Raw genomic sequence first — 27,394 nt, 5'->3', positions numbered from 1 at the left:
ATTTTCATTTTGTAACTTCAAAGGGCTGTAACTTTTTTTATGAGCACATTTGTACTAAGGTAAGGTAGGTTCAATCGAACTATTTTTGGCTCCAGAATGTGTGGTATAATTTATGACCAATCTTTTCGGGACACCCTGTATAAAAATGTTCGACCACTTAAAGTGCTTATTTTGGTCCCAGCATAATTTTGCAAATTTGCAATTTTTTTGCGGACCCTGGATTGCTGGATGAAACTTATCACATGTTTGACATAGTCTAGAGTTCTTATAGACGGGATATGAAGAAGGCTGTAAGTTATGTATATAGGGCCGAAAAAATTTTATAGGAGGATACTCCCATTTTTTTCACTTTTTTCCCAATTTATTTTGTTATTTTTTAAAATAAATTAACATTAAATTTTCAATTTCTATCTAGTCAAATATGTAAAATTGAAAAGCGAAACTTTTGCCTTCTATATTTTTTTGTTGGAGCAATATCTCTGGGTTATAGACGAAAATATAGGCGCAAAAAGCAAAAATAATCGATTTTTTTGAGATTTTGTTACATAAAAAATTAAGCACGAGGTTTTTTGCTAGTGGTACATATTTATGTAATATCGTCATTATTCATACAAGATACATCCTGAAGTAATTTAAGGCAAAAAGTAGACTCCAATGGAAATTGTCCAATTCAAAAGAGATCCCACATGGACTACTTATATCTTAATTCAATTTAAATAATTGTTTTTTAAAAAGTTCGAACTTTAGATCCGAAGAACTAAAGACTTTTACCAGAAGTTCTGGTAAAACAACCTGAATTTGTGTTTTCTAAAGCAAACGAAAGATGAATTAGAAGAAGCCTATGGGAAATCTAAAATTGCATTTCACTACCTGTTTATTCATCTAGATAAAAATTCCAACGAATCTTTGGTTCCCTGTACTCAGGTAGGAGTAATACTAATAGAAAATGACAATGAAAAACAGCTTATATTTCAATTTGTCGAAATGCAAAATTGCATGTCACTACCTAGATGAATAGACAGGTATTGACATTTGTACGTAGATGAATAGACATATTACAGACGATAGAACGAGTTTAGAATTATAACTATTTAGGGACAAACATTAGTGAAACAAACGATTATACCAAAGAAATCCGAATTAGAATAGAAAAGGCTAGAAGTGCATTCACTAATATGAAACAAATATTATGTAGTAGAGACCTCAGCCTAAATCTTAGAAAGCGAGTACTAAAATGTTATGTATTTTCTGTTCTTTTGTATGCTGTAGAGACATGGACTCTCAGTAAACAATGCCTCAATAGATTGGAAGCATTTGAGATGTGGACGTATCGAAGAATGCTGAGAATCTCCTGGACAGACAGAATAACCAATGAGGAAGTACTAAGGAGAATACAGAACAGCAGAGAGATACTGGATTCCGTCAAAATAAGAAAACTTCAATACTTGGGTCATATAACACGTGGTGACAGATATGAACTCCTAAAATTAATTATGCAGGGAAAGATTCAAGGAAGGCGCAGCATAGGTAGGAGAAAAATGTCCTGGCTGAGAAATCTCAGAATGGTTTGGATGCAGCTCAACTGAACTCTTTCGGGCTGTAGGGTCAAAAGTGAGAGTAGCAATGATGATTGCCAACCTTCGTCGAGGAGATGGCACGTAAAGAAGAAGAATAGACATATAGTGAAATCAAATTTTAGATTTCCCCTACTCTTCTTCTAATTCATTGTTCGTTTACTTTGCAAGTATTGGAAAGCACGAATTCAGGTTGATTTACCAGAATTTGATCCCAGTAGAAGTCTTTAGTTCTTGGGATCTAAAGCTTCAAACTTTTTAAGTAGATGTCACTACATCCACTGAATCGAATTATTATTTGTTTTAATTCGGCATTGGGTGACTGCTTATTTTTCTTTCCTTTAAGAGCAGACCATAGAGGCTCTCTGATGATCCCTAAAAAGGGTGAAACGTACATAAGAGGATGGTGGTCATCTCTGACGAATTGAAATATAAGCTGTCTTTCATTTTCATTGTTTTTTAGTCGCTAACGAAGCGCTTATAACAGGGCGGGTGCTCATTTGTACCGGGTGTCCCAATAAGAATGACCCTCGGCCATATCTCAGGAACTGTTTATAGTACAGCTTTGAGAAAAAAATATTTATAACAAAAGTTGCCTCGGGAAAACCTGGAAAATATTTTTATAATTGTAGGTCCACCGCTAGAGGGCGTAATTGAATATCAAAAATTAAAAAAAAAATCAAAATTTTACAAAATTTACGTAATGAAAGGGCACTGGAAATCCAATCATCGTATTCTTCATAAAATTCTGTGCATATTTGATTTCACAAGCTTAAGTGTACCTTTGCAAATAAGAGGTGGGGGTGAGTGGGAACCTTCTTATAAAAAAATGGCTGTAAGTCCGGTTCTGCTAAATCGAATTTTGCATACTTGGTGTTGTTGAAACAGCTCTTTTTCGTCAATGTAAGAGTCTTATTTTCGAAATAGCCTAATAAGTAATCTGCCAGCTAGTAGACGTTATTTAATTATTTTTGGAAATCTAGTTTTCTTTGGAGAATATTAAATACAAGTATGCATTTTTAATCCTGCATTACAAAATTAGACCAAATTAGCAACAGAATACCGAAAACCGCATGTCGATATCTTTTTTCCATCTCGAGATATTATCTTAAGAAACGTGTAAATTTTAAACAACTGTTAATGTCACTGATAAACGAAGTTAAGAAAAAGTAGTGTGCTATGGAAAAAACAAAGAAACATTTTCTAGATGTAAACGTATATAATTAATTAAAACAACAACAAGACAAACAACACTATAAAATATAAAAAAGAAATAAAAGCAACTACATACTTAGTGACGAGCTAAATGTTCAAATTGTTGCCCATCATTTTCGATGCAAGCATTTACTCTTTCAAGAGTAGGTTGAACAGCAGTCTCAATTTCTGCTTTCGCAATGCTTTGAATGGCGTTTCGTATTTTCTAGATCATGTTTTCTCGACTAGTGCGCCTAGCGGCAAAAACAAGGTCTTTAATCCGTCCCCATAAATAAAAGTGTAAAACAGATAAATCTGTTGCTATTCAATCTACTCTTGAAAGAGTAAATGCTTGCATCGAAAATGATGGGCAACAATTGGAACATTTAGGCAGTCACTAAGTACTAAGTAAGTATTCTCCTTCTCATAGGCATCTTTCAGTGCGTCACAGTTTTTCGATTTCTTTCTAACACATTAAGTTGTAAGTGACAGAAAAAAGGTACGTCCGTGATTAAAATAATTTATAACATTTATTCTAGTTGTTGATAGATGGCGCTATAATCGAACAAAAAATTATTTATGTATTATCTATACTATTCTATACGACTATAATCTGTACAATTTATAAAACTATTCAAATAAAAAAAAACATACCTTTCTATAAATGAAATAAACACAATTGATTTGTTTGTATACCAAATTAAGATTACGATTCTGACAACTGCCAGTTTTAATTAAAATGTCATGCTATGATATGATTCTCTACATTCTTAAAATCATATATTACATAATTAATGAGACACTGAAAGACTGAGAACTTTAAATCATAGTCGTATAGATATGTAATAGGTAAATAATCAGTAAATCGATAAACCTAATTTTTTTTTCGATTATAGCGCCATCTATCAACTACTGGAATAACTGTTATACATGTATGTATATGTGCGTATACATGTGTGTATACATGTATGTATATCACGGACGTGCCTTTTTTCTGTCACTTGCGTCACACTGAAAAAAGCCTCCGAGAAGAACCATAGTTGCTTTTATTTCTTTGTTATATTATTTTATAGTGTTGTTTGTCTTATTGTTGTTTTAATTAATTATATACGTTTACATTTGGAAAATGTTTATTTGTTTTTTCCATAGCACACTACTTTTCCTTTACCTCGTTTACCGGTGACAGTAACAGTTGTTTAATATTTACACATTTCTTAAGATAGAAAAAAGGTATCGACATGCGGTTTTCGGTATTCGTTGCTAATTTGGTCTAATTTTGTAATATAGAATTAAAAATGCATACTTGTATTTATTATTTTCCAAAGAAAACTAGATTTCTGAAAATAATTAAATAACACCTCATAGCTTGCATATTACTTATTAGGATATTTCGAAAATAAGACTCTTACATTGACGAAAAAGAGCTGTTTTCAACAAGACCAAGTATGCAAAATTCGATTTAGCAGAACCGGACTTACAGCCATTTTTTCATAAGAAGGTTCCCACTCACCCCCCACCTCTTATTTGCAAAGGTAGACTTAAAATTGTGAAATCAAATATGCGCAGAATTCTATGAAGAATATTATGATTGGATTTCCAGTGCCCTTTCATTAGGTAAGTTTTGTAAAATTTTGATTTTTAAATTTTCGATATTCAATTACGCCCTCTAGCGGTGGACCTAGAATTATGAAAATAATTTCCAGGATTTTCCCGAGGCAACTTTTGTTATACATTTTTTTCTCAAAGCTGTACTATAAACGGTTCCTGAAATATGGCCGAGAGCCATTCTTATGGGGACACCCGGTACAATGGAAATTCAAACTAGGAATAACTTGTGCCATAAATCTTATTTGTTTCTCTTGCACACGCGGCAGCCCGTCCTGTCTTAAGCGCTTCATTAACAATTAAAAACATTGCTTTAGAATAAAACAAAACAAAAATTCTTATCTTATATTTTTTTACTGTATGCTTTTTCGTTAACATTTTCAATTTATTTACAGTGAGGGAGGTTTTTTCAAATGTCATCTTTATTTTCCGAAGGAATACCCACTTAGGCCACCAAAAATGAAATTTGTAACAGAAATTTGGCATCCTAATAGTAAGTAACACGTTTTTAACTTTATATAATCATTATCAAACTGAAGTTATTTAAAAATTGAAGAAAAATCTTCTGCGTAAAAGGTATATTTATTTTAAAACCCCCAAAAAAGGGCTACAGATACAAAACAGAACGTTATCGCTCCAAAGAGAGCATCATCAGTGCTCTTTGCCTAAAATAAGTATAACCATAATTAGTAAAGACAAAGGTAAAATTTTTTGAAAGTTGACCAAGATAAAAAAGTTAGGTTATACTCACAAGCTCGACATGCTAAACCACCGAAAATACATGGGTTAAAACCCCTAAAATGTCGACTAAAAGTCTTACATTAAAATGTTATAAGGTGGAGTGGGGTAAGATCGTAAACGGGGCAAGTTCGTACTAGCTCTAAATCTATCATAAGATACATTTAATTGTACAAATTAATAAGTAGAAATCTGTACTAGATTAGTATGAACTGATTGACATAGATGTCTCTCACTCAGAAGTAATTCTGCCACTATTTTGCCATTTATAAAATCTGAGTACATGAGTAGTAGATATCTAACCTAGAGCTGTTGAAGAAAGTGCCGGTATTTTACAGCAAATTTTGTGTCTTGTGCATTTATTTTTGGTAAGTATTAAGAACATTGCTTAAAGTTTACGTTAAAGAAATAAATCCTTTCGATGATTTGAAATTTACTGGGAAAAATCACTACTCTGGGCTTGCACCGCAAATATTAGTGCACGGGGCAAGTTCGGAGCATATAGCGGGTTAAGACCGGACTTGTGCTTTTTCCAGTCAATTTTAAAGATTTTTTTGTACTTTTTATGGTTTCTTGCTCAAATTCTTTATTTATAACCTTTTTTAGATAAAAATGGTTAGACATTATATATTAGAAAAACGAAGATTGTAATCAGCAGAAACAATTAAAGGAGCATTGATAGAAATTCGGACAGGCACATAAATGCCATGCAAAAAACCATTCTTTATATTTAAATGTATAAATTTTAAACTAAGCAACTTATTTTAATCTGGCAAAAAGCATTTCATAAATGACGGATTAGTAATTCCGATTTTGTCCCATAACATATGAAGATAAATTTTATTGAGTTTTAAATAGCTGTTTACGAACTTGCCGCATTTATGGGGCAAGTTCGGAATAGTTACTGTTTTTTCTAATTTTTTATAAAAGTTCTAATTTCCAATGTAAATTGGTGTTTTGTGGCAATGCGAATTATAGCGTATTAATGGTAATTCACGTTGATACCAAGAAAATGTTAAATATTTGAAATATAATTTACACAAATATTATTAAAGTCAAACTTAACGAAAACCGATCCGAACTTACCCCACTCCACCTTATGCTAAATCCTGACGATGGATGAAATTAATAAGGATACCCTAAGGCATTATTTGACTTTCCACGACGCACGTGGGTTGTTGAGTCGAATTCTCTGTCTTCACATAGCGAAAGGTGAAAGCCAACTGAAGTACAGGTGTAAAAGCATTTCTGACTTATGACAGAACGAGAAAGACAATGCGACTTGAAGCTTTGTGAATTGATATACAGGGTGTCCCGGAAAATAGTGCGTTCCTTAAAGGTGTGGGTAGAATGCACCATTTAAAAGAAAACTTTCTTATAAATTTTTTTTCTAAAGTCATCTGTTGCCCCAAAAAATTAAAATAATGTATTTTACTAAAATTTACATTTGGCAACACGGAAGTTTTATTTATTTTGACACAGCTTAGATAAAAATATACAAATTGTAAACACAAACAGTCATATCATAATCACCTGTAACCCCAGAATAGGTACATCCTATTGTTGTGATATTGTCATGATTTCGATAGCGAGTATCATGATATTATGTTAATTACGTTTAGTGCAAGATTTACAGCAAGGCTATTTACCTCCAAGTTCCAAGTAAAATAAAATCTTCAGAGAACCCGAATTTCTGTGTAAAGTGTTATGTGCAGATAAAGTTGATTTTTACGAATGGTGTGTTTAACTTTCGTGGTTGACAAAAGTATGAATTTGTGGGCTGGGAATATTTTTTATAATCATCTAATTGAACCATTCGAACTTCCCAGAAGATTGAATGGAGAAATGCAGGTACTCAAATGTTTGCAACATGTTCTATCGATGCTTCTTGAAGACGTAGCTTTATTGTAATAAAAAATTTTTATGTAAGTTAAAACACTATACAAACCTTATTTATTAGATATTTAATAAACACAAATATTATGCTGTTTTTCTATTACTGTTATCAGTATTTTATCAATGTATGCCTATGATCGATGATTCATGATAGTTGAGTTACAGTAAAATTATTTTAGCACAGAAGGAACGCAGCGCTGCCGGCTGTATTTGCTTTTCTGTGGACATTAATCAAATGCATTAAAATTAATAAATTATTTTTTTGAAAACGGTTGACTTAACAAAAAAAATTTATTAGACTTTTTTGCTCTAAATGGTGCACTTAGCCCATACCTTGAAGGAACGCACTATTTTCCGGGACACCCTGTATAGTTAGGTACACTAGTTTTAAAAATTATTTGTAGTAAAATTCAATAATAACAACAAACATCTTGGGATTAAAAGTATTACATATTAAGCTAACATGAATAATATAAGGAGTGAAAGTAAAGTTATTTAAAACTACACACACCGGCAAAATTAGCCGAACACCTTAAAAATGGGACATGTTTGATGTCTGGAGTTTCCTAAACCAGTGGTCCGATTTGAGTGATTCTTTTAGTATGTTATAGCCTTATTATTTGAAAATATCGTTGTGATACTATTGTTGCTAGACAGGTAAATATCATTTTATACCGGGTGTACCAATCATACTGTGTTTTTTCTTAAAGTTTGGAACAGCCTGTGGAATATTCTAGCATATGTAAAATATTAAAATTAAAACTCGATTGTAGAGTTAGGCTTTCTTAACATTTACCTTTTCAATTTATTTACTTATGTGGGATAATAAAAAAATTATGTGCGTTAACAACTATCCACGTTTTCCAAGGGGAGGAAAGTATTCTAAATTTGCAGTTACTCGAGCGTTATGGGGACCTATTGGATTGTGAAGAGTACGTGCTAAAACCAGAAAAAGGTTAAGTTAAGTTTTCCATATGGTGGGGGACTATTCATTTTTTAATTTAATTTTCTATTCGAAACAATCGTTTTTTTCCGATTATAGCGCGATCTATCCATAATTCGAAAAAATGTGTCGAATAAAAGTTGCTTATTTTTACGTAAAGAATCCAAATCTGCAATAAAAATTGGGGGCTCCAATTTAAGATTTTAAATTAAATCCCCCACCCCCACGTCCGTGGGGCTCGTGTTTGGTGCCATTCGATAGATTTTTCAAAAATATTGAATACATGTATTTTGCAGTTTTTCGATCTGATGTTCACTTTTTGTCGATGTTTTATATAAAATTTGTAAAAAAAACATTCAAAAATAAATACTGAATATTACAATGCATGTGCGCTCAGCGTTTGACATTAAAACCCCCCTCGAAGCTAGTTCAGCTGAAATCCACGGGAGGTCGTCATCGTAACATCGCTTACACCGCTTAGTAATTTATTTATTTAATACATCTATTGAATTACTTTAGGCTTGTTTATTAAACTAAGCAGATAATGATGGTAGGGGAGCCCAAGCGGGGATTTTTGCAGTTACTCGAGCGCGTCAGATTATCACATGGGGAGAAACCTTGTACCCTGTAAATGTACCTATTATATTGGTTCTTAACACCGAAGAATTCATTAAGGAGGACCCAAAAAAAATCTATTCTTAGAAAAGCTCGAAATCGTCAGATTAAGTACATGCAAAATAGTGTATATTTCAAAAATCTGACGATTTGTGCAGGGCGTAAGAAAATGAGTGAGTCACAAAGTTTCACAAAAAAGCGAATATTTCGCAAAATAAACGTCAGATCGAAAAACTAAAAAATACGTGGGGGTTTCAATATTTTTCAAAAATCTATCGAATAATACTAAACACGTCACTCCACGGAGAAGGGTGGGGGGTAATTTAAAAATTTTAAATACGATATTTCGCGAAATGAACATCAGATCATAAAACTGTAAAGTACATGTATTCAATATTTTTCAAAAATCCTGCGAGTTCCTTTAAAATCTTAAATAGGAGCCCCCAATTTTTATTGCAGATTTGGATTCTTGACGTAAAGATAAACACCTTTTATTTGCAACATTTTTTCCAATTATGGATAGATGGCGCTATAATCGGAAAAAAGATTGGTGGAAATGGAAAATTAAATTAAAAAATGGAGAGTCCCACACTTTATGGAAAACTTAACTTTTTTTGGTTTTAGCACCCACTCTTCACAATCCAATAGGTCCTCATAACTGCAAATTTAGCATAATTCCCTCCCTTACTATGAGGATTTATTGATGAAAAACATGGCTAGTTGTTAAAGCCTATAACTTTTTTATTTTCCAACATAAGCAAAAGCCTAAGGCTATAATTAAGTTTTAATTAAAATATTTTATATATGCCAGAAAATTCCACAGGGTGTTCCAAACTTAAAAAAAAAGCACAGTATGATTGTTACACCCGGTATAAAATGATATTTACCTGTCTAGCAACAATATTATTACACCGATATTCTTGAATAATAAGGCTATAACATACTAAAAGAATCACTCAAATCGGACAACAGGTTTAGGAAATTCGAGACATCAAACATGTCCCATTTTTAAGGTGTTCGGCTAATTTTGCCGGTGTGTGTGTATTTAAAACTAACCCTGCTGACAATTATTAGTTTTAAATAACTTTACTTTCACTCCTTACATTGTTCATGTTAGCTTAATATGGAATACTTTTAATCCCAAGATGTTTGTTGTTATTATTAAATTTTACTACAAATAATTTTTAAAACTAGTGGCTAGTGTACCTAACTATATATTAATTCACAAAACTTCAAGTTGCATTGTTTTTCTCGTTCTGTCATCAGTCAGAAATGCTTTTACACCTGTACTTCGGTTGGCTTTCACCTTTCTCTATGTGAAGACAGAGAATTCGACTCAACAACCCACGTGCGTCGTGGAAAGTCAAATAATGCCTTAGGGTATCCTTATTAATTTCATCCATCGTCAGGATTTAGCATATAACATTCTAATGTAAGACTTTTAGTCGACATTTTAAGGGTTTTAACCCATGTATTTTCGGTGGCTTAGCATGTAGAGCTTGTGAGTATAACCTAACTTTTTTATCTTGGTCAACTTTTAGAAATTTTTACCTTTGTCTTCACTAATTATGGTTATACTTATTTTAGGCAAAGAACACTGATGATGCTCTCTTTAGAGCGAAAACGTTCTGTTTTGTATTTGTAGCCCTTTTTTGGGGGTTTTAAAATAAGTATACCTTTTACGCAGAAGATTTTTCTTCAATTTTTGTAATTAATGGTATACAGGAAATTGTTCGTTATGGAATTGAACTTATATAATTATTTATGAATGAAGTTATATAATTTATATGAATATGAAGTTATATAATAGTACGGGAAGTAGCGTTTTGTGTTTTCTTAGGAATACATTTTATTTATAGCAGTTGAATAGTATCATTGATTATAGACACGGATATAGACTCCGTGTCTATAATCAATGATAGTATTCGATAAGGTACGTTTTTACTGAACGTCTGTTGCGATCATCGTTTACCGATCGTCGCTGACCGATGATCGCTAAGCGATGATTGCACTAGAGTGTTTTTACTGAAGAATTGATTAGTGAGTTGTCCGTTGTCTAGTGTACAAGTGGTTTTATTGCAGCGATTAGTAATATGCAATAAAAATATGCAATATTTAAAAGAAGACAAGAAGAACGATACTTCAAAATTTTAACAAGCAACATTTATTAGCGGACGATTTTCAAGTTTTCACAGTTCTTCCGATTGAATGAACTTCAGTTTGATTTTGTGTTAAATTTAGTAAAACAGAATACACACGCCACGATACTCCGTCCCAAACCCTTTTTTCAGTGCGTCACAGATTATCGAATTCTCTCTAACGCATTACAGTTGGAAGCGACAGAAAAAAACGTACCTCTGTGATTATTATACATTGAACTTAGAAAATTATTCCTTGACGGGTATTTGCAGATTAAATCGGATTTATACTTATAAATGTATAATTGCTTGGCGATTACAATACTCTAAACTCAAAATAGATAACCAATCAATGAGGCGAGTAAGATAATTTGACACACAAATAATCGATCATATGGTAAAATGACAATTGTAATTTCTAGGTTAGAAATTTGTCGCTATATAATAGACGCTAGCGGCTCCAGCGACGGACGCTTTGGTCAAAACTGCTCCTTAACAAACCACACAAGCAGTATATCACGATCATCGCTCAACGATGATCGCAATAGACGCTCCTGTAGTCAGCAAAATGGGCGTCAGTAGCTGCACCTTCGGTGAAGTTAGAGGTGACAGCATCTGAAAGTTGTATAAAAATGTTTGTCTTAATAGTCCAGTCGGGATGGCATTTGACATTGCATGGCGAGTTACCCCAAATTTTATTACTTTAACCTTTAGGAAGTCAATAGTAGTGTAAATTTAAAATCGTGGCTGAATTCCGCCGTTGCTTCAGCCGCCATATTGATTTTAAAGGAGAACTGTTTCTACCTTACATCGCCATTTTGAATTTTTCGACAAGGATGATACTGAAATTATTACAAATGCGATTTCCCACAATTTCTTTTTTACAAATTTTTTCGTGCGGTCAATATTTTCCGAGTTACTCTTTTGTTTATAAATAATATTAAGCGTATAAATTTTCGCAGATTGTCAGTGAATACCTTTATTTTATGATGCAATTATCGATAAGTATGAAGTTTGTATTATTCGAACTAAGCCGTAGCCATTTAAAGAAAAGGTTCGCACGCGGACTTTACTAAGAGTGATCATGGGGTAAGAAGCCTGGACTCAGTCAGATTTTGAGATGGGAATTACAAATTGGAGCGCGCTGAAAAATTTGCAATATCTAATAGTCCTAGTACACGTTTGGCCAACAAGTTGGACCAATGAGTTGGGCCAACGTGTACAGAACCAGACGACGTAACTTCAGGATTGGTGTCCAACGTTGGTCTACAAACCGATTGTTGTCGGTTTTTCATGTACATATCAATGAACCACCAAAGGCCAATGCAGACTGAGCAACTCCACCAAAGTGTAAACACTAATCTTACGAGTCCCAACTTATTAAACTTATTGGTTCAACTCATTGATACACTTAGTTGGCCAAACGTGTACTGGGGCCTTAAGATTCTAAAAAACGTGAAACCTTCATTTTTTTTAGACCGGTGTAACTTGACGAAATAATAACAACGGGATAATTTAAATTTCCCTGGACAATTCACAATTTATTTTTAAAATTTTTTATAATAAATATTTTTTTATAATGTAATTAATTTATTTAAAAAGTTAGTTAATTAAAATAACAGTAAAGTATTAAACTATTCATGTTGTTCTGAAGCTATTTTCTTGTGGCATTTTTACAATTTTAACTATTTAGAATGGGAAATAAGCCACAATATTATTAAAAAATGATTTTTATTAACGTTTCTACGCCCAAATCGGGTGCCGTTGTCAAAATACAAAATATTATTAATATAAACAAAAATGTTGTTGCTTAGTAAAAAAATTCTTCTAATAATTTATTTAATTTGACTCATTTATATCGGCAATTCAGATACATATGATACATTTTAAAGTAGAAGACTTTAAAATGATATTGCCAATATTTATGAGTTGCGTTCCTGGGACGACTTTATTGAAAGATAGTTAATTCGATTACATGAAATCAACCCCAACTCAAGAATATCCGTCACAAAAAAAAAATCATAGCATGTGATCTGTCTTTAAAAAGACAACCACATGCAACGGTGACATTAAAATTCTCGCGTTAGAGATCTCATAGTAAATCACGAGGGAAAAACCAGGAAAAACCTCGTGATACTATCCCGACATCGTAAGTATTTGGTCTTACATTTAATTTACTCTCAAAATTAATACCAAATTCTGACTTTACTATAATTTTGTTTAAATTATAAATAATATCAATAATACATGGGTATATAAGTAATACTAAAATATAAAACATGTACTAACTCGACTATTGACTTACTAATTGTGGTATTTTCTTTCTATTGACTTCCTCTTTCAGTATGGGTATCCACATCCTACTGCATTCCACCGAGGAATTTGCGACACAATTGGTTTCGTTTAGCATAATTAGAGCCGCTTCTTTGATTTTTCTCTTTTTACTATCTAGATAAAAATAGAGAATTTGATAGATCTCAAATATGTCAACACGCATGGGATAATGAACATAGAGTTCAGTGGAGAGATTCAAGTATAGTCCTGAAAGAAACAGATAGTAAAAAGAGAAAAATCAAAGAAGCGGCTCTAATTATGCTAAACGAAACCAATTGTGTCGCAAATTCCTCGGTGGAATGCAGTAGGATGTGGATACCCATACTGAAAGAGGAAGTCAATAGAAAGAAAATACCACAATTAGTAAGTCAATAGTCGAGTTAGTACATATTTTATATTTTAGTATTACTTATATACCCATGTATTATTGACATTATTTATAATTTAAACAAAATTATAGTAAAGTCAGAATTTGGTATTAATTTTGAGAGTAAATTAAATGTAAGACCAATTACTTACGATGTCGGGATAGTATCACGAGGTTTTTCCTGGTTTTTCCCTCGTGATTTACTATGAGATCTCTAACGCGAGAATTTTAATGTCACCGTTGCATGTGGTTGTCTTTTTAAAGACAGATCACATGCTATGATTTTTTTTTTGTGACGGATATTCTTGAGTTGGGGTTGATTTCATGTAATCGAATTAACTATCTTTCAATAAAGTCGTCCCAGGAACGCAACTCATAAATATTGGCAATATCATTTTAAAGTCTTCTACTTTAAAATGTATCATATGTATCTGAATTGCCGATATAAATGAGTCAAATTAAATAAATTATTAGAAGAATTTTTTTACTAAGCAACAACATTTTTGTTTATATTAATAATATTTTGTATTTTGACAACGGCACCCGATTTGGGCGTCGAAACGTTAATAAAAATCATTTTTTAATAATATTGTGGCTTATTTCCCATTCTAAATAGTTAAAAGTTAAACTATTCATATAATGATCAAATACTATTTATAAATAATTAGTTGTATCGTTAATCTGCAACAATGCATACAAATACATTGTTTACTACGGATTTGATGCAGAGGTAAGTAATTTTAAGGTAAGGTAAGGTAAGGTAAGTTTATTAAAATACACTCACGAGCAAAAAAATCGACTCGTGAGGAAATTAAGTTATATTTTTTGAGTACTCTGTTTGGCGTTGTCTATCCACATATATGTAAAATTAGAAGTAAAAAACTTAAAAATATATGTTCCGGAGCAAAAAAACGTGATCTTTTGTATTTGTTTAAAAAAATTGTTTAAACTATTTCTGCCCGAAAATTTCGCCCGGCACCCTTCAGATTTGTGTAAAGGTGACATTTTTGAATAGGGATCCACAAAGAAACCGAGTCAGAAATTTTCCCAGAGGGGAGCGATCTCACCACATGGACTAAAATATGTACTGCTCCAAATAAAATAAACTTTATTTTTTCAAGAAAATTATGAACGCATGCATACTATTAAAAAAATGGCGGAGGTTCTTAAAAAATCTTTATAATCTGAATTACAAAAAAGCGAGTATTGTTAACTAAAAAAAAAAGAATGTGTGTGTACTTTGTACGCACGTGAGAAGTTATACTTCTATTATATGATATAAACGAAATTAATATACTTTTTATTTATATTTTGTTTAAATATTAAACTAATTTATACTTACTACTTCTCAAATATTTTTATTAGAACAGTGCCAAAAATTAAAATAATAAAAGAATAAAACACACACAAACACATTAAACAAGCCACAAATGATGTCTGAACATTAATTGTCGAAATTTTTTTTAACTAAATACGTATTTTCTGAAAATACAATTATATAATAAATATACTTACAATCATAAAATGTATTAAAAAAAACAAAAAAGAAAGTTTCTATTGGGACTCGAACCAGCGCTGATAAGAGCGGTTGGTATTGGAATTCATTCGCCTTCTCCGCTTAGCCATGGACACTATGTGTCATTATTTACGAAGATCGACTAACTAAACGGATTAAACTTGTGATATTTTGATATTTTGAAAATTGATCAAATTATTTTAATTTTGAATTGAAATGATTTAGAATTGAAAAAATACAACAAAACATAGAGTAAAAAATCAATATATTAGGTGAATATTGATAGAAATTTTGATGGTAATCAAATTATATAAATAAAAGTATTACATACTATGTATTTTGGCAGATCAAATAGGTAGGTTTATACTCATGATACATTAACAATTATTACGTACCTGTTGCTTTTAAAAACTATTTAAAAGTCACTACAATATTATAAACTTTTTTGTTTCTGTCCTCACAACAATAAAACTAATATATTATACATTTGTTTACCTTTACCTTTACCTCCAAACCACAGCTGCCATATCGGATAATTTTTGACATGTCATTTGAACATCCAATCAGAACAAAGTTATAATGCGCATGCGCCGGGCTGATAGGTTTTAACATATAAAAAAATCACCCTCTATCGCCGGTAAAGAAGTATAACTTCAAAATAGTAAAACAATGTTGAAAAGTTGAAAGTACTTGAAAGTAGAACAATTGGATGAACTTGCTGCCATTCTAATATTGAAAGGATACTGAATGGGCTGCTTTTAACTATAAAAGCGCAAAAACTTTACGTCAACGTAGCTGAAAGACTAAACCATACTAAAACTGCAGCAGTTGAGAGGAGGCACAATTACACACCACTTGAAGGTACACAGATGGTGTTCGAAGGAATCTTTTATAAAATAAGTTTTACAACAAATATATTTTCAGCGATGCATGGCATCTTCTTCTTCTTTAGCCCATTTCTATCCAACTTTGGACATAGGCCTTCCCCAAATCTTTCCATTTCCGTCTGTCCTTGGCTTTTCAAATGAGTTCCTGCAGCTTTTACAATATCGTCCTTCCATCGCATCTGAGGTCTTCCTCTTCTTCCTGTCCATGGTATCCAGTTTTGTATTTCAGCATTCCATCTTTATCTTCCTGTCTCGCATTGTGGCCCGCAAATCTCCATTTTAACCCTGTTATAATAATATCGCACCTTGAAAACAAAAGTGACATTATCCCAAAATCTAGATATTTCAGTATGACCGTTTAAAGTTTTTCGAACAGTTCTGTAATGGATGTTGAACTAAAATAACCGAATTAAATACTATAATTAATGTTATTTAACAGTTTGATTAAAGTACAGTTAGTTTCTACCGTAGAAGGCAAGTTAATAATGCAACTACTAATTTAGAAAAAAATCTTTAAATAAAATTCCTTATAGTGCCACTTTTGTTTTACATAAAAGTTCTAATTATTAGAATAAAAAGTCAAGTTAATATTTACCTTAATGATAAAAAAAGAGAAAAATAAAACTAAATTGTGTCATATTACAAAGAAAAATCGTTTATTTGGTAAAAGCAAACAAACTATTAATAATACTTAATGAAACTTAACATTTTAAATTTACGTGAAAACCGGCACTAAAGAAAAAATGTCACTTTTTTTACTTACAACGACGTGCTTCTCCCTCAACAATCCGCCGGAAACCGATAGAGTGCCACTTTTTAAATTACCACTTTGACAAAACACCTAAAATTCAAAAGCGACACTAGCGACTTACAGGAAAAACTATGCGAGCTATTAGAACAGGAGTCTCTGCAATAGGAGCGTTTAGTCAAAAGTAATGCAGATGTCGCTATAACTAAAAATTTATGTTTTCAGTATAGTGCCACTTTTGTTTTCAAGGTGCGATATGTTCAGTGACATTTTTTACTTTTGTTTTCTCTCTTATCCATTTGTTTGTTTTTCTGTCTTGTAGTTTTTTTCCCAACATGGATCTTTCCATTTTTCTCTGAGTTATTTCTATTTTGTTTATGTTGGTCTTTGTTAATGTTCATGTTTCTGAACCATACATCAGAACGGGAAGGATGCACTGGTCAATACACGGGTTTTTAGGTACTGTTGTATCTTTGAGCTTTTTAGTATCCATCTTAACTTTCAAAACGCTGCCCACGCCAATCGGATGCATGGTATACCGCATGTCAACGGTTAAAGGTTAAAGATAAGATTTCTGACGAATGTACTAATAGCTCCTGCCATAAATACCTATACACTACCCATTCATTCTTCTTTCCCATCCGAGCGTGGAACCGGGAATGGAAAAGTGGATAAAATTCATCACTTATGACATTAAAAAAACATTTAGAATAAATAATTGTTAATATAAATATTTTAAATGATTTTTTAACATTACAGTTGATAAGAATGGTGATGTATGTATTTCAATATTGCACGAACCTGGAGATGATAAATTTGGTTATGAAAAAGCCTCGGAACGGTGGTTACCAGTACATACAGTAGAAACTATTTTAATATCAGTTATTTCAATGTTAGCCGATCCTAATGATGAATCACCTGCCAATGTTGATGCTGCGGTAAGTAAAACTTCTCCACTATTTTTATAATTTTTAACACATAACTTGAGAATCATATCTTGCGTTTTTTATGCAGTTTATGTAGCACGAAATAGATAATTTAGTGTACGAATGGTTGTTAATGCAGCTACACAACCACTTTTTTATTTTGTTTGGTAATACATAATGAATAGAATCGTGAGCACTTAGTACATAACTATTTTTCAAAATTTCGTAATACTTTGCTGCTTTAACCCATTAGCGCCCACTGCACTCATTTAAGTACAGCTGCTATTTTGACATACTAATGCCATTATACAATAAAATAGTTGCAATTCTTCGTAATTACAGGAAACTATATACCCCTAAAGGATCGTTTAAACACAGCGATAAATCAAACAACTTATCAAGGTCAATCGAGTTGTTGCAACTTATCATTGTGTGTAAACGGTGCATCGCACAACTTATCAAAGTTGGAGTTGGGTTGAAGGTGGTATCGCATTGAATCGCAGCGTCTAAACAGCGTTTCAACTTGTCATCACAACTAGTTGCTGTGACTTGTCGTTGTGTTTAAACGACGCTTAAGACGACAATCTTAACAGATTTCATTGAATGATTCAGCTGGTTGGTTAGTTTTGATTTATTGTTTATGAAGTCAACACGTACTTTTTTTATTGACATCAACTTCGTAAATTTACAATATGTTTCTCTCGTTTACTTCATTTTGTCATCAAATGGTTTACGTTAGTTTGTAACAGGGGTGGCCAAGCTCATTGATATTCCGAGCCATTTTTCAAAATTTAAAATTTTTCGCGAGCCGCAATTAAACAATTATTTAAAAAGTGTAAAAAAGGTATGTATTTAATTTTTCCTGTCACATTATCTTTTCCATCTTTTTCCAGGACGACCTACTGATCTTCTACGGTCTCTCAAGAAACACTGCCTTTAACACTCTGTCTTCGCCTTATCTTACCACATGACCTGCCCATCTTATCTTAACTTTTATAAATGTTCGACGATGTTTTCAGTATCATACATACACAGTCACCAGAAAATACCATTTTATAAATGCAATAAACCAATTCTGCTTTGCGACAGCTTCTCCACTCTCCTGTCAATTCATCTCTTTGACGGCCAAATATCATTCTAAGAACTTTCGTTTCAAATACGAACAGCTTATTTATTTCCCGCTGATGTAGAATCCATGTTTAACTTCCATATGTAACAACTGGGCGAATAATTTGCATCTACAGTCTTAATTTAGATTGTATTTTTAGAAGCTTAGATCTTAATAATGATGACAGGGAAGTTAAAGCTTTATTCCACGCAGCTATCCTTGCTGAGACCTCTTTTCATATGTGGTTGTCATCTGTGATTATCGCCCCTAGATAATTAAACTCTTTTACTACTTCGCAGTTGTGGTCATTAATAGTTATGTTGTGCCTAACTCTTGGTCTTGGAGATTTTTGGTTACTACTTTTTTGTAGCATGTATTTCATCCTCTCTATCCTCTCTTCACAGGCCCAGACTACCTGTTTCTTCCTCGAGTTGTGAAAACACCTCTCTCTAGTTTTGAATCCTAGATTTGCAAATATCCCTGTCAGCTCAGATGATATTTTTTTACTTATTACATATTTTAAGGCCCAATTGAATAGCAACAATGATAAGGGGTCTCCTTGTCTAATTTAATATATTTTGAAATACAAAATTAAAAGTAATTCAGGCATATTTATTGAGAGCCACAAATTATTCTTCAAAGAGCCACATGCGGCTCGCGAGCCACAGTTTGGCCACCCCTGAGTTTGTAATAAATTTAGTAAAGGGGTTAAGTGATTAATTTTTCAGAATTTTAATTATAACGTGATTTATTTGTTGTTAAATTTAGGTGTACTCATATGAGCACAATGGGTGCATGGGAATATTTTTGATATTTTACAATTTTGGTACAGATAGGGCATCTGTAGATGATTTTGAGAGTATTAGTGTTCGAAATTTCTATGAAAAGAAATACGAAGGTTTTCCTTCAGCATTAAAAGATATTTGTGCTTCTAATTCGCGGTCTGAGGTGGATATTGGTATTATCATTCCAGACCAGATATGCTAACCCATGAGGAAGACATTGAGGATGATAACCTTATGAAGGCAGTATGACACTACCTAAAGACGTAGGAGAAATTGAGGTTCATTGCTCTTCGTATGCAGACTTAGAAGATGTACCTTTGACACTGCGGTTAAAAAGATTACGAGAACAAAAGTGTTAGGCCCACAATGGACAAAAACTTGTACAACTTGGTGGGGGCGTAGGATATTTCGACACCAAGCAGGTAGCTTTTTTTTTAGGCCGGTTTTTATCTTACAGGAATATTCGACACCAAATAAATATAGTTGCGGCATAAATAAAATACCATAATTAATTAATGTTTTTATTTATTTTATTAAACATAATATACATTTTATTTCTTTAAAACGGTAATAATATCTGAATATAACTACTAATAGTAATGTTTATACATTTTACAGTCAATATATTTATATTTTACATGTATACAAAAATTTATTAACTATTATGGGAATGATACGATATAGCTTTAATAAAATCTAACCTACTTATGTATTTGTTGGAATCGTAGCTATCTTTTTCTCCAAAATTGCCAATTTAGCGTTAACGATAGTATCTACTATTTATTTTGACACGTGGATTACATTTAAATGGACAAGTGTCCACTTAAAACTTTTCAATAAACATAAAAACAAAAGGATACGTTGAGTAAAAAGAAGAATTAACCTCGAATGGAAGGGTTCACAGGCATTCGTTGTCCTCGTAATAGACCTGGATTCTGATTAGACCATAACTGTGGTGGAAATAGGTTACCTATCCATTATGTAATTTTCCGGTCTGCACATATATCAAGTGTTTAGGTTTATATGACATGAAATCATTCATAAACAAAGCATTCTTCAACTTTGTTAAGTTAAATCAAATGTATGCCTGAACAATTTTGCAATTTCTGAATTTGAATTCTTATATTCTTGTACCAAACCCAAAGATTGATTTTTTTTAAACATCATTTTCTTTGCGTCAGTTTTGATGTAGGTAAGTGAAAACGGCATCCGCGAATTTTTACAGTGGGTCACATACCCAATACAGCACAATGAATGATTTTTTCAAAATCCACAAATATTTCAGTTGACTCTGAATTTTTGTATGTCATCGACAATTTGTCCTTTAACAAGGAACATAATGTCCATTTTTAAGCCATATAGGTATAGCCTATAGTAAATAATTGGAGAAAAAATTTGGTACTGTATGAAAATGTACTATCCATATATGTACAAACAAAACGTCAAACAAGAAATAAAATACAACTGAATAATATTAGTGTAAATTTGGGCAGACTGCAATTGCGCGCAGCGGTCAGGGTTCTCAACAGGGTGTCTAAGCCAATGGTGCAATTGCGCGCACGTCTTTAAAAAGGTATGCTGTGATTGCGCGCAAAGTCGTAAATTATAGTAAACGGAAGTTTTATTTACTTCTTATTCGTTTTGAAGGGACATTTTGCTAATTTTAAAAAATTAAGATAATAACAAATGAATACTACATTGAAATAGTTGTGATAAAAAAAACTAAATAGTGTTTCTTTTATAATTAATATTTGTTGTATTAAATAATGTACATATGTAGACATTTAATTTGAACATGCCTTATAACATATAGTTTTAACAAATGCTATTCTGGATATTTCTTTATTTTTAAATTTCTCTATCAAATTTGTTACATATTTTAATGTTACATCTGACCTTGATTTTCAGATTTTCATTTCCATCGTGGTTGTGCTCGTTCAAACTTTCTAAGAGAATAGTTTCGTTGTGATCCACTCTAATAGATGCTTTACACAATTTGTTCGTAATTAAAAAATTAATATATTATATATATTATATATTATACAGTACAATTTTCAAAGGAGGAAGACCTAACCCTTCGGTCCAAACCTAACTTTCGGGTATTAGAGTGTAGAGTACCCCAGGAGGTATTTGACCGCTGCGCGCAATCACAATATACCGTTTTTACCTGCCTTAATCCTTCCGTTGCGCGCAATCACAGCAACCCTCTTAAAGGTAAATTTCAGTACCCCAGGAGGTATTTGACCGCTGCGCGCAATCACAACCCACCCGTAAATTTAGATGCAAGTGATAATAAATATTGAGAAACCCCAAGTAATTACCCAGCTAACTGCTTTACCGCGCGGTGTCGAAATTTCCTGTAATAAAATTTGACCCTTCGATTACCTCAGGTACAAACACAATTTGGTGTCGAAAGTTGCCCGCCGCTTGGTGGAACATCACGGTGGAATGACCGGTTTGAAATCGTTAAACATTAATTACAAGACTTAAATGAAGTTTATTTAGGTTGTAATGTCAAATCAATGTTTATGAAATGTAGACCTTCCGGAGATATTCTGCCTACCGTTAACAAACATGAAGGATGGCACTTTCCAAAAAAACTTATGAAACAATTATTAAGGTGTGCTCAGTGTCATCAAAGAGCCAGATGGAGTAGGTGAAAAGTGTGATATAACTCTTTGTATTGATAGTGACTGTTTTAAAAAACTTTTCATTTAAATTAATTTTTCTGCTAAAAAAACTTATTGGTCCATTTCCCTGGTATCATTTTTTATTTTATTTTTATATTGGTCTTTACTCCTTTGAGTAACTAGGTCCATTTTCCGTTGAAATTTACCAGCTGAACAGACGGGGTCGTGAATTGTAATTTTTTTAAAAGATGAAGTTTTCGATCCTAATATCATTATTAATAATATTTAAAAAATATTAAAATATTACTAAAAGATTTTTAAATTAAAAACTTATTGGTCCATTTCCTTGGTAACACCTCCAAGGCTTCTAAAATTTGCAAGCCAAATAAATGCTGAAGCGAAGAAGACAAGAGGGAATTCAAAAAACTTACAATTCACGACCCTGTCTGTTCAGCTGGTAAATTCCAACAGAAAATGGACCTAGTTACTCGAAGGAGTAAAGACCATTATAAAAATAAAATAAAAATTTTATTTTTAATTCAGTTGCAATGTGAAGACAAAACAATCTTACTTTTCAATTAGAATACGGAGCGCAGTCTAGTCCTCTGAATCGCGATTTTCGGCTCTTATTGGAGCCTCATCGGAGAGAACGTAGGCTTGTTCTCCATACTCCAATTGATCAGCACCGAGAGCTTTTCCCACCCATTGCAACTGAAGTGAAAATATTAGGTGATTAGCGTCATCTGGCAATTAAAGGATGAAGATCGCGATTCAGAGGACTGGACTGCGCTCCGTATTCTAATTGAAAAGTAAGATTGTTTTGCCTTCGCATTGCAACTGAATTAAAAATAAAATTTTTATTTTATTTTTGTAAATTTTTTGAATTCCCTCTTATCTTCTTCGCTTCAGCATCCATCTGGCTTGAAATTTTTAGAAGCCATGGAGGTGTTACCGGGGAAATGGACCAATAGTTTTCAATTAAAAATCTTTTAGTATATTTTTAATATTCTTCAATATTATTAATGTTTCTATTAGGTTGAAAACTTACTTTGCCTAACATATTTTAATTTCTCTAGTCAGGCTAAGAAGGTGGCAAGTCCGCGAGGTCCCTGCGAAAAAAGTGCTATGTCATGTATAGTACACATAGACTGATGCCATCGCTGTAATTCGTGCACAATTAGTGCATAAATAATAAACAAAAACCAGAGAGTCCTTAACCTTTAAAACCATTTTTCTCGAAACATATTATTTTGACATAGCACCTTCTTTGCCTGTACCCTTCACATGTTTATCGGTTATCTTTCATTACGGGTTCATCAAATTTTTAACTTTTATGAATATCGGAATGAATTTTCAATTTTTTTTTTGTTTACAGAAAGAATGGCGAGAATCATACTCAGAATTTAAACGGAAAGTAGCAAGATGTGTCCGGAAGTCACAAGAACAAGAGGAGTGTTAGGACTGTATTAAATTTGAATTGATAAACAACTAATTATATAAAAACCCATAATTGATTTGATTCCCGGGCTGTTAAAATCTACGTGACTTTTTGTATGTCGTTTCCGTAGTTTTTTATACAACTTAATAATAGTAATATACTTTTTAAACATTCGATAGACTTCAACATGCCGCCGGAATCAAATCACGTGTTTCAACATTTCTTTCTTGTGTTTTTTAAATATAATTTTGCGATCTCAACAACAACTGAGAATTTTTTTTTTAAATTAGGAATCCGAAATAAATTTTTAGTTTAATTTTATTACAATTTGAATAAATGTCACCTTGATTTGAAAATTGATTTGCATTTTTTGTTGTCACGACTGGTCTTGTAAAAAGTTTATGCTCTGCAGAGATTGGTTCCTATTTTAACTGGAAGTATTTAAAGGAAGACGCACAAACATTGTCTGTCTGATCTTTTGAATAAGTTTTCTCATTTACATAGAGAAAGCGAGTTCTCATTTACATTTTATTTTTAATTTTATTATTAATTTAATGCCGGGTTTCACCAACAAATCTTAAGCTCCAGCTTAGTCTAGCTCAGCTGTTAGATAGGGCCGCTTTAAGTCTCACTTACGTTGCACCATAATTCTCGATTCTTATCTAAGCGCGTCGTAACTGAGATGAGGTTTAAGATGCAGTCCACGTGGCAATCCATTGTGGCAAGCTGAAAATTGATCTAAGACTCAATGGTGCAACGCGTGTTTCGTAAGCTGAGTTTAAGACGTTTCTTAAGCTGAAGATCTGTTGGTGCAACCAGGCATAAAATATCTGTGAATTTCACATTAAAAGAGAATCGGTCATTATTATCACTGGAGTACATTATTTCGTTTTGCTTAAAAACCAAAATCTGTGATTCTAAATTCAAAATGACAATATTGATCTGACACAATAAACTGTCCGTTTTCACGATTGCTGTGTATTATTTTCACAACTCAACTACTTAGGTTAGGTTAGGTTCAATATGAGTGGGTGCTTAACCAGCATTCCATATGATCTAAGAAATCTATTGTGGCTTATCCCTTGGTAAAAGTTGTCCTTTTAGCCCAGCCTTTTGACCAAAGTCTATTGTGGCCTTTGGTGACACTTCTACAAAGTTATAGGGATCGAGTTGATAATGCTCAAATGTATTAAGCCTTATCCTATCCAACCCTGGGCAGTAGCACAGAAAGTGTTCCGCCGTATTGTCTTTAGCCTGACAAAAACTGCAATCGTCTCTTTTTGTCGGTCCGATCTTCATGTGCTACTGGAGGTGACAGCAGTGACGGAAACGTCGAGGTTGTGTATGCAGTTAATCGACTCGATCTTTACAAACAGGAAATCTTGTGAACTGCCCTCATAGACTTGCTGGTGGCACTCCTCTGTTATGTGCTTGATAGATTGGACCTCACCGCTGCATGGTGGTGATGATAGCTTACCCCATTTGTGCAACATATACGCACATCGACCAGGTTGAGTTCTGATGTGATGAAGTTCGCACCAGGTCTTACGTGGTAGGTCAAATCCAGGAGGTGTTTCTGTGATGCAAGGTGTGACTGTATTTGGTTGAGCTTCCGAACATTTATGGATTCACTTGGTGATCATGTTGAACCCGGTGGCTGTGGTTGATTCTGCGGTTTGTATTGAAGATTTTCTGGAGCGCAGTCGACTTTTGGTTGCATCTTCCATATAGTTATGAATCGGCAGCGCCGTGTTGCTAAGGATCTTGTTATATTATTCGGTTAGGAGACCGCACGTTTGAGACCAGTTTGTTTGTACCAGTGGTTAGTTTCATCCGTTCCAACCAGTCCATTCAGTTCTTTTGGTTGTGCTTCTTGCAATACCAATGAAAGGTTCGGAGCCTGTGCATGTTTATAGGCATCCAGAGTAAGCTTACTATTATTGCTGATAAATGGTGAAGTAAATTTCTACTTTATTTTTTTATTTGATGTACTGAATAATTTCACCAAATTATGAGATAATATATTACCTAATTTTTTCTAACGGTAGTTTCTGTGAGGGTTAAAATGCCTTATGTTATAGAGATAAATATAAATTTCGGCCTAGTTTTTATCTACAATAAATGGTTCATTGTATAAAACATTGTCCATTGTTGTAAAATATAAAAATTTTCTTTTTTCTCTCTGCTTGCTTTTTGTTTCTTGAGTGATGTTGGTAAATTTTATGTATAAAAGACAAAAAATGTAATAATATTCAAAAGTTCAGAAGATATTTGTGCGTATTTCTTTGTTTTTTTTTTATTTTAAAAAGAATAAAATTCAGTGAATCTATTTAAGCTAATACATTAGTGTTTTTAAGACAAACAATATGTTCAAATAGTAGATGTCAGAAATTTTTTTGATGTTTTGATGGTTACAATCTGAGTCGTGTGGTCCTGAAACTTATTTCTTGTGAATTTTTATATCAACTACTGTATTTTGTTTCCAATTTGTTTGAAATTGTTCCCAAAATACCAATCAAACAAATCATTATTACTCGAAAATAGAAAAAAAATCCTTATAGTTTAATTTTATGGTTTAACTCATCCAGTTTTCTTCATGCCATTATTTTGTTCCATATTTTACTAAAATGAAGATAAAGGAACAATAGTCCTGCTGTAGATCTGTTTAGTTTTATAATTATTGTATACCTAACTTGCAATACCTGACAAAAAAGGTACACCTGTACCTCCATCTACCAGTGAGAAGACAAAAGATTCCTTCGTTCAAGAAAACAATCACCCCTCATACCTCATCTTTCAGGAATTAAGTGCATCAGATTAATTACAAAATTTTCGAGTAAATATCTACTCAACAATATATTTTTCCAGTATTGTAGAATTTTTATCAAGACTTCTTGACTTTCTGTCAATTCAACACATGCCTTTACATCTATGTGTTTATTTATACAGGGAAAAATTGTCACCGGTTGACCTGTATAAAACCATAACCTCAAATTAGAACCAAAAGACTACAATTTACATAATTTATGACACTTTAGCTGGGCTTTTGTGTACGTTATGGTGTAACTACTGTAATAGGTGCGTTCGCGGGTACAGTTGACAAATTGTCGTCGACAATTTCTAACCTCACTTAATATAAATAATACCGTTAATAGATATACAAGGTATATTTACTTTTAATTAATATTCATAACCAATTATTAAATTATACCATGTAAATATACCTTGTATATTTATCTATTAACGATATTATTTATATTATTTTAAAGTGCGCATGCGTGTTCTGATAATTTATCCAATTTTCTGACAATTTCAGGTACCCGCGAACGCAACTTATAACATTGTCTTTTTAAAAGCACAATATGTTGAGCAAAAAGTAGGACACTGTATTGCCGATGATGATATTTATTTGATACTTCCATTTGTCCATTATCGTAACTTTTAAGGTTAAGTTGTACTATATAAACTGTGTTAAGCCTTCGAATTGTGGATGAGTAATTAATTTTTTTTCAGAATTTACCAAGCTTCAAGAGAGGTTTTAAATAATCGTAAGACAGTGAAATGTCAAAAAACTTGTAATTGCTCCTAGACATTTAAATTTTACTGTAACGCTGTAGGTATCGTAATTTAAGTAAATTTTATTAAAAAATCTATGTGTTATTTTCTTTTTCTGTTGTTTTGAAATAATTTGAACAAACCTTGTTTGGTCGCTGAAATGTGATGACTGTTTATATTCATGTAGAAACCTTACCATAATCATGACAAATCAGCAGATGAAACATTCAATTGAATATTGAAAATACCCTAATACTCTAATTGATAGTATGGATACCTACAAATACTTAGGAACATGGATAACATCATATAGACCAAACCAAAGAAATTAAGGCACATTGAAATAGCACTTGCACCATTATACTTTTTTAAAAGTTTCTTTGTTGTCGGGATATAA

The 27,394-nt window shown here is 32.6% G+C and overlaps 1 protein-coding gene across 2 annotated transcripts in view; it reads left to right on the top strand.

The window, feature by feature from the left end:
- Window positions 1–27,093, top strand: part of LOC126882280 (ubiquitin-conjugating enzyme E2 G1) — a 53,518-nt gene extending 26,425 nt beyond the window's left edge. For both annotated transcript variants that reach the window (XM_050647130.1, XM_050647131.1), the window contains exons 3-5: window positions 4,769–4,866; window positions 17,315–17,493; window positions 23,380–27,093. In XM_050647130.1, coding sequence (XP_050503087.1) covers window positions 4,769–4,866; window positions 17,315–17,493; window positions 23,380–23,463 — 361 coding nt within the window. In that variant the 3' untranslated portion in view covers window positions 23,464–27,093. The remainder of the gene's footprint in view (window positions 1–4,768; window positions 4,867–17,314; window positions 17,494–23,379) is intronic.
- Window positions 27,094–27,394: the final 301 nt, after the last annotated feature.

This window comes from Diabrotica virgifera, chromosome 3 (assembly GCF_917563875.1).
Source record: "Diabrotica virgifera virgifera chromosome 3, PGI_DIABVI_V3a".
Classification (NCBI taxonomy): domain Eukaryota; kingdom Metazoa; phylum Arthropoda; class Insecta; order Coleoptera; family Chrysomelidae; genus Diabrotica; species Diabrotica virgifera.
Note: the sequence above shows the minus strand (reverse complement) of the source record. Positions and strands in the feature narration are given on the sequence as shown.